Consider the following 9,816-nt stretch of genomic DNA (forward strand, 5'->3'; position numbering starts at 1 on the left):
AAGAAGAAAGATAGAAAGAAAGGAAAAAGAAGAAGAAAGAAAAAGAAGAAGAAGAAACAAACAAAAGAAGAAAGAAAGAAAAGGCGAAAAAGAAGACGAGGAAGAAGAAGAAGAAGTCTTTTGATGTTTTCCACCAGTACAAGAACAACTAGGAAAAAAATAATTGAAGCTACACACTAAAAAAGAAGAAGAAGAATGTTTAAACTAACTGTAAATATGTATAGCCCATCACAAAATAAATGTATATGTTTTAACAGTTCGTTCTGTATAATTCTGTATAATAAAGAAGTGTATTATAATGTTCCCCTCCTCGCCAGTAGGAGGAGCTCTCTGTTGACTGTGATCTGTGATGTGGGTCTGCTGCCCTCACTTGTCCCCTAACATACTAACAGATAAGATGGCGTCCGAAAGCAGCCCTGAATCTCAAGAAGAGAAAACAGCTCTTCTAGAGACGGACCCAGAGCAAGATGCACATCAGGAATGTGACACAGTCGCAAAACAAAGCGAATCCAAGCTGACGCTTTATCACTGGACGCAGTCCTTCAACTCTCAGAAGGTGAGTGAGCGTCTGAACGTTTCAGCACCACGCTCTGGTGGACAGCTCCTCAACACAGGTTGGACTAGTACCATCTCTCTGGTGTTATAATAATAACAATAATAAGATATTTCTCCTCAAAGAAAAAACATATCATTTGTACTTAATTGCAAAAAGATTCTCTGTTGTGGTCTTACATCTGGCCACAACTGGAAGAACATCTGGAAATTTAAAGTGTCTTTCAGGATCATTCTTCTGTATTATCCCTAGAAATAAGTATCCCTTTCTTATGAACATGTACTGTTTAGTAATAGTAATTATTCATCTGTTAAAAACTGTACTATATACTATATATACAAAGGAGGACGGTCTGCAGGACAGTTAATAATGCACTATACTCACTTTTAACAGTCTCTTCTGCACTATATTCACTTGTTTAATAGTCGTGTATCACAGCTGTTACCCTGCACTATATTCAGTTTTAACAGTTTTCTTCATCTCCTTGTATTTCTATATCTGGTATATTTTTATATCTGGTGTATTTTTTTGTACTTTGCACTACTAACTTTTTTACTGCCTTTTTACTAACATGTTTTGCACTATGGAACTGTGATGCTGAAAATTTGAATTTCCCTCAGGATTAATAGAGTTACTATCTATCTATCTATCTATCTATCTATCTATCTATCTATCTATCTATCTATCTATCTATCTATCTACTTCAGGGAAAAACACAAGTTCAGAAATGCAAATACTTGAATCAGCATCATTCTGAGTCTTTGAGAGTGGCTCCAATCAGCACATTAACAACAATAACTCTTATAAAACACTACATTCATGTACCTCATTTTTTATATATATTATTTGATATTCTTGTCCATTGTGTTGTCATGTGATTGTTGTGTTTGTTGTTGTTGTTACTTCCATTAAAATGACAATTATTTAAGCTGGCAATGTGATTGGAATGCAACCTAACATAGCATCTAACACATCTAACACAACACATCTGTTTTTGTTGTTGTAATATTTGGTAAAGACTAACTGAGAGGAAATATATTCTTAAGTGGGATCTACATTTTCTGGTAGGGGTTGGGGGGTTTCTTGTTTTATGTCAAGGTTAAGGTGGCAGTCATTTTATTGTGAACTGGTTGGCTTCGGGGAGGCAATATAACAATATAATTGATAGCTTCAAGAAAGCAAAAAGGTCAGAAACTATGATACCAGACATCTTTCATCATCAAGAGACAAAGATTCAATTATTTATAGTTCCACAGGTAGATATCTAAAGGTGTTGTTGTTGTTGTGCAGGTGCGTCTGGCCGTAGCAGAGAAAGGTCTGCACTGTGAGGAATACAACGTAAGCCTACCGCTCAGTGAACACAACGAGCCCTGGTTCATGCATCTGAATCCCACCGGTGAGGTGCCAGTCCTGGTCCACAATGAAAACATCATCTGTGACCCCACACAGATCATGGACTACCTGGAGCAGAGTTTCAATGATGGTGAGACTAAACAACTGCTTTAATCCATTATAACAAGGCTGGATAGGTACAAGTTGGGCTCCATTCAACTGAGTTTCCTACTTGTTTTCAGACATTGTTTTCCTCTTTCAGTATTTTTTTGTTGAATATTTGATTTTAGATATATTTTTTTTTAATTTTAATTTTGTGCATTTGTTGATTTTTCATTTGTTCATTATTTTTTTTTTAATTTTCTCTTGGTTTGCTCTGATCCATGATAGCTTTGTTGTAAGAGTCTCATCCAGTCGCCTTAAAAGGAGAGAAAATCTGGTAAGCATGCAGCTATTTAAGAAAAATATGTTTAAATACCTACCTTTTATATAATTAAAAAAAATAAAAACATAACTTTTCCTAACCCTTCTCCTCTTGGCAAGCTCACTGTGTATAAAACCACTTTGATTCCCTTCTGAGGAAAGTTGTAAGGAAACAAAGTGACACCTAACACCATTCTTCCTTCCTTTTCATAACTTGTTTGTCTCCAGAAGGCACTCCCAAACTGATCCCTGAAGAGGGCAGTACGTACTACCACAGAGTGCAGCACTACAGAGAGCTGCTGGACTCACTGCAGATGGATGCCTACACCCATGGCTGCATCCTTCACCCTGAGATCACGGTGGACTCCCACATACCAGCATACGCTGCCACATGTATACGAAGTAAGACATGCTGTGATGCGCTCGAGTAGTTTTATACAGCCTTCTACACACTCGCACACAATCCGATACTATCATAATGGATTTTTTTCAGTGTGAAAGGATTCATTTCCACATTAAAGTTTCGTAATGATGAAAATCCCGTTATAATTCATTGTCTCTAACATGACGCTGTGTTTTTGTGTGACAGCACAGATCGGAAACACACAGTCAGAGCTGAAGAAGCTGGCAGAGCAGAACCCAGAGCTCAAAGATGCTTACATAGCAAAACAGAGGCGCTTGAAAGTAAGTTATTCAATTTATTAGAGTTAGCAGAGTGCCAAGTAAGCAAAACTGTTGTTCTATATGTAATTTAAACTGGATTTTTGACACAGCGGTGCCGTCAAGGGGTGTCCAGCCACCCTAAACTTGAGTATGCTTATTCCCAGTAACTGTTTTTTTTCCCCTTATAATCAATGTACTCCTTCAAAATAAAACTGTAGCATATATTTGTCTATTTGAAGAACAATGAATCGCCTAAAATATGTATATTTAGGTACATAACATATTAAACAGGATTGTTGTGGAACTGGAAATGTTAACTGTGCTGTATTAATCTATGCACATCAGATAATTGGTAACATTAACTGTAAAATAAGAAAGTATATCAGTATGTGATTCCTTTAACTCTCATATTGACATAGTTGACTATAGCCTATATATTACAACACCCCTCTAAACTATATAGAGAATGTTTTAATATTATAGATCCAAGATGAAACTGACAGAAGGGTGGGACTCAGAGAAAAAGTCGCACTTACAAATCCGTCTGCTACTTCAGCACCACGGACAGCGCCATGGGTTTAATTAAATACACAACACATTTAGGCTACTGATGTTTCACAGCCGTGGTCGGGGCAATAGATTCTAACTTGCACAAACCTCAACCTGCTAACAAGGGGGATGGCGTCCCCCGTCATCCCCCCTCAAATCGCACACTGTTATTTGTGACAGAATTGTGTCCATTTTGATGAACCAAGATATTGGCAATTCAGTTTGTTATTCCACATAACTAAGTGAGACAATAGCTAAATCTAGTCATGATGGAAAACAAAAAAAAAAAAAAATGAATTTCTGCTAAAGATAACTAGTAAAGCAAAGTAGCTGCAACTGCCAACTCAGCTTTTGTGTTTTGGTGTGGCTTTAAATCACATATTAAAATGTATTAAATTGTAAATGAATGCAATTATATTGATTTAAATACTATTAATTGTAGATGGAGCAGAACATACTTGTAAATAACCAAAATAAAGTTTATTTTCTTAAACAAACTACAGCTGAAAGAACCCTTTTTGTTTGTAGATGCCGCTGTGTGCAGTATACGTTTTTGGGGTATTATGTAGGTGTTATGGCAATAGTTTCTTGGCAAAATAATCACCCTAAAAATGCATAAAATGAAGGCTTAATAAACCTATGTGTGGCGCTGTTTGGCAGACCAGCCTGTACATTTTAATCCCCATATTTTTGGCATGATTTTCTCTCTACAATGTGTAATAGAAGTAAGTGCACTAATGAATTTCCATATAAAAATGTTTCTGCAGTCCAAGTTGTTTGACCATGACAACATGAAGTACCTGAAGAAGCTTCTGGATGAACTGGAGGGTGTGATGGACCAAGTCGAGACAGAGCTTCAGAGGAGGGTGGAAGAAACACCAGGTACACAACCACAACAGCTTGTCTCTTAGCAACCACTTAAGAGACATACAATAAAAGACACTATTACATTTTTTATGATTATCATATTAACAGTAGTGGCTCTTAAAACACAGTCAAAATTAGATGGCAGTAGCAGTTTGAATGTTATCTGTTTCTCTTACGTACTCCTTCTCTTCCACTTGTAGAAGAAGGCAGTCATCCCTGGCTGTGTGGTGATTTCTTCAGCATGGCTGACGTCTCTCTGGCAGTCACCTTACACCGCCTCAAGTTCATCGGCCTCTCCCGCCGCTTCTGGGGCAACGGTAACCGCGTGAACCTGGAGACATACTACGAGCGTGTGGTAGAGCGCCCAGCCTTTAGGAGAGTGCTGGGCCACGTCAACAACATCCTGATCTCGGCTGTCCTTCCTGTGGCGTTCCGCGTGGCCAGGAAGAACGCGCCGGTTATTCTCGGCACCACTCTGTTGATAGGCGTTCTAGGAGGAGCTACATACCTTGCTTTTCTTTACATGAAGAAGAGGCTGACTCTCTCCATCTGAGGCAGCCGATGAGTGTTTGGGTTGCTTTGGGACTGAATCAGGGGTAGATAAACACAGAAAAATATGCGAAAAATATTATTTGAATTGTGTAAAGTTAAAGTATATAAAGGGATTTGATTATTAAGCAGACATTGACAACATTTAATTGAAAAAAAACTTAATTGTCTTGTTTTTGTGTTGCTGGTTGCACAAAATGCACTTTTAGTGTGACTGCTGCATTACACACCAAAGGGTCATACTGGTAGTTTTACATGTTTTTGCCATTTCTCACAAATCACATATACAATATATCTTGTGTGGCTTTTTTAGCTCTACATATAAGAGTCAACTTCCAAACAGCATTGTATTCACAAGCTATGCTATTGTAGCAGGTATGAATAAATTAGATGTCAAAAGAAGAAAATGAAAAAAGAAAAATGCAGTTTGTTTTTACGATCCATATAATAGGGTGATATAGAACTTTATCTATCCCGAGGGAAATTGTTGTGCAGCAGTTGCAGTTCAGAGTGCACATATAAATATATATGAATATAAAATATAAATATATACATAAAATAAAATACAAATATTTTTTAAAAATAGCGCATGAATGTACCATTCCTCTCTGACAAAATTTAAAAATACAAACATTTTGACTTTTGACAGTGTGCCATGTAATTGTAGCAGAACTTTGTCACAAATACTGTATACAGTATAAGTACATTCTCATACTGTACTGTAATTTGTCAGTACTAATATAAGGCATACTTGATTTATGGTAAATGGGCTAAAATGTGCAAAACCCCAGCATGGTCAGACATCGATATTAGAACTTAAATCACCCTAATATATTTTGCTTAATATGTATTTATCATTTAATATATCATTGTGGTCCGTATTTGCATCTGATTTGACTGTTATCAGGCCATTAAATAGGCGTTATCAGTCGCTATAAGCACCATAGATGTGGGTCATTACGGGCCTACTACGCCTACTATGTTCTAAAAAAGCGAAACTTAAAAGCAACAAGTTCTAACACGTAAAACTGCATAAAATGTTACATTTGAACACACACAAAAAGGCTTTTTCAGGTTTAGGCAACAAAACTACAACTTTTTTAGGTTTAGGCAACAAAAACTTACTTAAGTTTAGGGAAAATAACTTTGTGTTGCCAGATTTCCACCTCATATGTGTCTATACTACAGCGCCTGACTTCTGCTTCTGCTCCTTGTCATAATTACTACAGTCACTAGCGGTCTCTGTTGTTCTATACCTTCTTTCGGTGTAGGCCCCTATTGACCCATATCTATGGTGCTAATAGCGACCGATAAGGCCTATAATGGCCTGACAACAGTCTAATCGGCTGATATTTGCATGTAAGACATTTTTAAAAAGTACACTAGAAGCCCGCAGCCTGCTTTCTGTGACCAAGTCTGTCAGCATTTAAACAAACTGATCAGCCTAGGAGTTAACACGCTGTACGTCGAAACTTGCGTCTACATTCGACAAAGGCTCAGAAAGAACTTCACACATGTACTCACGTTTTACTGTATGACCGATGGATAATTGTTTGAAATATTCTCTATGTAACAATAGCTGAACAGATGCTTTTCCATCTTCTTCAGACCATCATATTCAACATCTGTGTGAAATTAAACTGCTCCCAAACAACCCGCAGTGTTTCCTGTCAATAAAATATAATTGAGAATGGCATTAAAAATTCACGACTCAGCATCATTTAACAGACTATCATATATCATAAAGGTCTTAAACGTTTAAGGATTTCACATCCCATTCCCTGCAGGGTCTGGATGTAAGTCAATGTCTTCAGTAATTCGTTTGCCCAGTCAGAACCTCCAGGCTGACGCTGACATTTAACATACGCTCAGCTTTCATTTAAACTGAACTAAATCACGTGAGCTAAGCCTCACACAACACACACACAGACACACGCCAGACCTTTCTACAAAGCCTGGCCTTTGTTTTCAGTGTCCAGAGGGCTGGCTAGTGTAGCTGTCAAAGAAATGCCTCACACGTGTTAAAGCCACATGTGAGCCGAGCTGTCAAAGGACCATAACCTCATACTGGTGTGTTAGCTCTGGAAAATCAAACTCCTGCAAATGGCAACCAAAATGACATCATTTTTGCTACAAGGTTATATCACACTGGTGTTATTTGAAAAGGGGATAAAGGTCAAAGTCATAAATAAAGTGCAAATGTGCATTTCAGAGACAAAAGTTAGTGACCCACACTTCAAGTGTTTTTAGGCCTTGATAAAAACTGAATTAGACTAATCCATGCCTTTTGACAGAGTATTTATCAGATCATTCACTGAAGACTGAATCTGTGGTGTCATTTCACAGCAGAAACACGATCAAAAGACAATGTCGGCAAATTTCATGGTAATTAAGCAAGATAATTAGCAAGTAACCTATTTGAAATTTCTTTGGAATTACTGCCAAGTTACCCCAATATTTACCTCAAAATTGATAACAAAATGACTTCATTATAAACATGATTTAATAATTCTATGCTAAAATAGCATAGAATTGTTTAAATAGGGCCCTTGGGCTTGAGAAGCGTCTATGGAAAACTAAAACTAATAGAAGACACTTCTGATCAGGCACAAATCTCACCATTGTGTGACTTATTGTCTACACAAATGTAACCTGGTAGCTAATGTCAAGATTCAGGGAGTTTAAAAAAAAAAAATTCAAATAAGTTATTTGCTATTTATTATCTATTTACCAGCAGACATGGAAATAAAGCATATCGATTAATTTTGTATTCTTTTCCTGGAAATGTATTAAATAAATTACCAGCTATTGGGAAATAGCAGAATATAATTATTATAGAATGTTTATAGTAAGTCATTTTTGATAAAACTTTAGGTAAATATTTGGGTAATTTGGCAGTAATTCCAAAGAAATTGAAAGAACTTGAAATTTGTGGACCTGTAAAATGAAGTGTTACCGACAATATGTTAATATATGGCTGATATGAACCAAACCCTATTGAAAGACATATTAAGTTGATTTCAAGACACAATAGTTTTGCGTTACACAGTCTAAGATTATTAGTTAGTATTTGACACTATACAATGTATCATTTAAAATCTGAATTTAATACAAATTCTTCTTCTGCCATTAAATAAAAGCTTGAAAATGCATTTTTTTTTCTGTCTGATGAACATAAAGAAGAAAACATATCCCCACTAGGGGGCAGTGTTTCCTCAAATAACACTCCCCTCTGAATTATAGGTAGAATACCACTCATCCTATAAATCAGGGAGGGGGGCATACTCAAAAGTACTTGTTTGATTATTTTTTTTTAGAGTGATATGCAGGTAATTAAATCAGCACCGTCATTTGGAGAACTGCATTTTTTGTGTGTGGACTGCTACATTTTAGAGCCAAAATTGATTCTTCCAGCTGACAATATAAACCTATTGTTGGAGCTGGACACGGTCAAGTACTGTTTAAATGATTAGTCCTGACATCTCGCTATTCCGTTGTTTAAAGTCCAACAGGTGGTTCAAAATAATTGGTCAGTGAGTTCTCCTTACTGACTAAAAAACAATGGGGATTTTTTGTCTTTGTTGCAGAGTCAATGTCATGTAATATTAGAAGAAGCTGTCAGCTTATTACTGGATCATTTAACAGTCCTGCACACCTTGGCTCGACACATACAACATATTTAAATTGCACTAAAGTGGGTCACGTTTTTATAGGAGCTGCTGACAGGTTTGATAATTAGCAAAAGACACGTTTCCAATACTTCCTTGTCTTTTACTAATATGTGAATCACAGACCTTGAGACACTTTGGAGAAACATGTCAGTTTCCTCATTGAACCTGAACTATCAATCCCATTAATTTACCTGCCAAAAGAAGCTTTATTCATGTGACATCCCCAAACTGCAATGTGCAGAATGAAGATAATTTAGAGACTTGGAAAACACCTCTTCTTTCAGCTATTTTGTTGGGCCAGATTACTAAAATGACTTTGATTTTAATAGCTTTGCATTTACTGTAGGTGATCTACTGCAACAAAATGACTTTCAACCACAGGAAAGCCTTCACATATTAAGCTTTTCAAGCTGTATTATTAAACTGTAAAATGTTATTAACTATGATTTAGGCTTGGATCTGCGCTGGTGAGAAGTTGTCACAACTGTTTTTAAGTCTAAGTGGTAGGAGAGCAGAGTCTTGTTTTTTGGGGGGGGGGTTTTAAATGGAAAAACCTGAGACTGGATTAGGGCGGTTTAAGGGTCGTCCCAATATTTCTGAAGGCAAAGTGTTTATGACTATCTCAGAGATGGATGAAATGTAAAAATGGAGATGACTGCGCACACTTTCAGACAGTTTCTCCTCAATGGCATCCATGTTGAACTGGGTTGAACACAACACCTGAAGTGCACCTGATTCAACTGTTATCAGGCCATTAAATAGGCGTTATCGGTCGCTGTATAAGCACCTTAGACGTGGGTCATTAGGGGCCTGCTATGCCTACTACGTTGTAAAAGTGCAAGTGAAACTTAAAAGCAACACGTTCTAACATGTAAACTGAGTGAAACGTTTACATTTTGAACACAACCAAAAAGGCATTTTTAGGTTTAGGCAATAAAACTACAACTTCTTTAGGTTTATGCAACAAAAAAAAAACACTTGATTAAGTTTAGGTGAAAACATTGTGTTTTGGGTTAAAATAACTATGAACACAAAGACAACTACACATTGTTGGTTTCACATGGGATGCAAACTCCGGTCTACTGGGTTAAAACTCTGTGTTTTGTGTCCCATCCTTTGTCCCCAACCTCCACCCCTTACGGAGTTTCAGACTGTCTATACTACAGCGCCTGACTTCCGCTCTTGCTCCTGTCATAATTACTACGGTCG

The 9,816-nt window shown here is 37.0% G+C and overlaps 1 protein-coding gene across 2 annotated transcripts; it reads left to right on the forward strand.

The window, feature by feature from the left end:
* The first annotated feature begins 352 nt into the window (after positions 1–352).
* gdap1 (ganglioside induced differentiation associated protein 1) lies at positions 353–6,652 on the forward strand. Of its 2 annotated transcripts, none has more exons than XM_074622112.1 (6): positions 353–556; positions 1,844–2,036; positions 2,540–2,710; positions 2,898–2,992; positions 4,288–4,402; positions 4,588–6,652. In XM_074622112.1, exons 1-6 carry the CDS (start codon positions 398–400, stop codon positions 4,938–4,940), a joined length of 1,086 nt encoding a protein of 361 aa, XP_074478213.1. In that variant the 5' UTR covers positions 353–397; the 3' UTR covers positions 4,941–6,652. The 2 variants fall into 2 exon arrangements, with proteins under 2 accessions (XP_074478213.1, XP_074478212.1); XM_074622111.1 differs by having other exon boundaries at positions 354–556; positions 2,537–2,710; positions 4,588–6,649.
* The last annotated feature ends 3,164 nt before the right edge of the window (positions 6,653–9,816 follow it).

Source organism: Sebastes fasciatus, chromosome 21, assembly GCF_043250625.1.
Source record: "Sebastes fasciatus isolate fSebFas1 chromosome 21, fSebFas1.pri, whole genome shotgun sequence".
Classification (NCBI taxonomy): domain Eukaryota; kingdom Metazoa; phylum Chordata; class Actinopteri; order Perciformes; family Sebastidae; genus Sebastes; species Sebastes fasciatus.

Excerpts from the sequence above, each read along its gene's own strand:
- gdap1 (XM_074622111.1), top strand. The coding sequence starts at position 398 with ATGGCGTCCGAAAGCAGCCCTGAATCTCAAGAAGAGAAAACAGCTCTT. Across the intron at positions 557-1,843 it reads AGTCCTTCAACTCTCAGAAG|GTGCGTCTGGCCGTAGCAGA; the intron begins GTGAGTGAGCGT and ends GTTGTTGTGCAG. Across the intron at positions 2,711-2,897 it reads CGCTGCCACATGTATACGAA|CACAGATCGGAAACACACAG; the intron begins GTAAGACATGCT and ends TTTGTGTGACAG.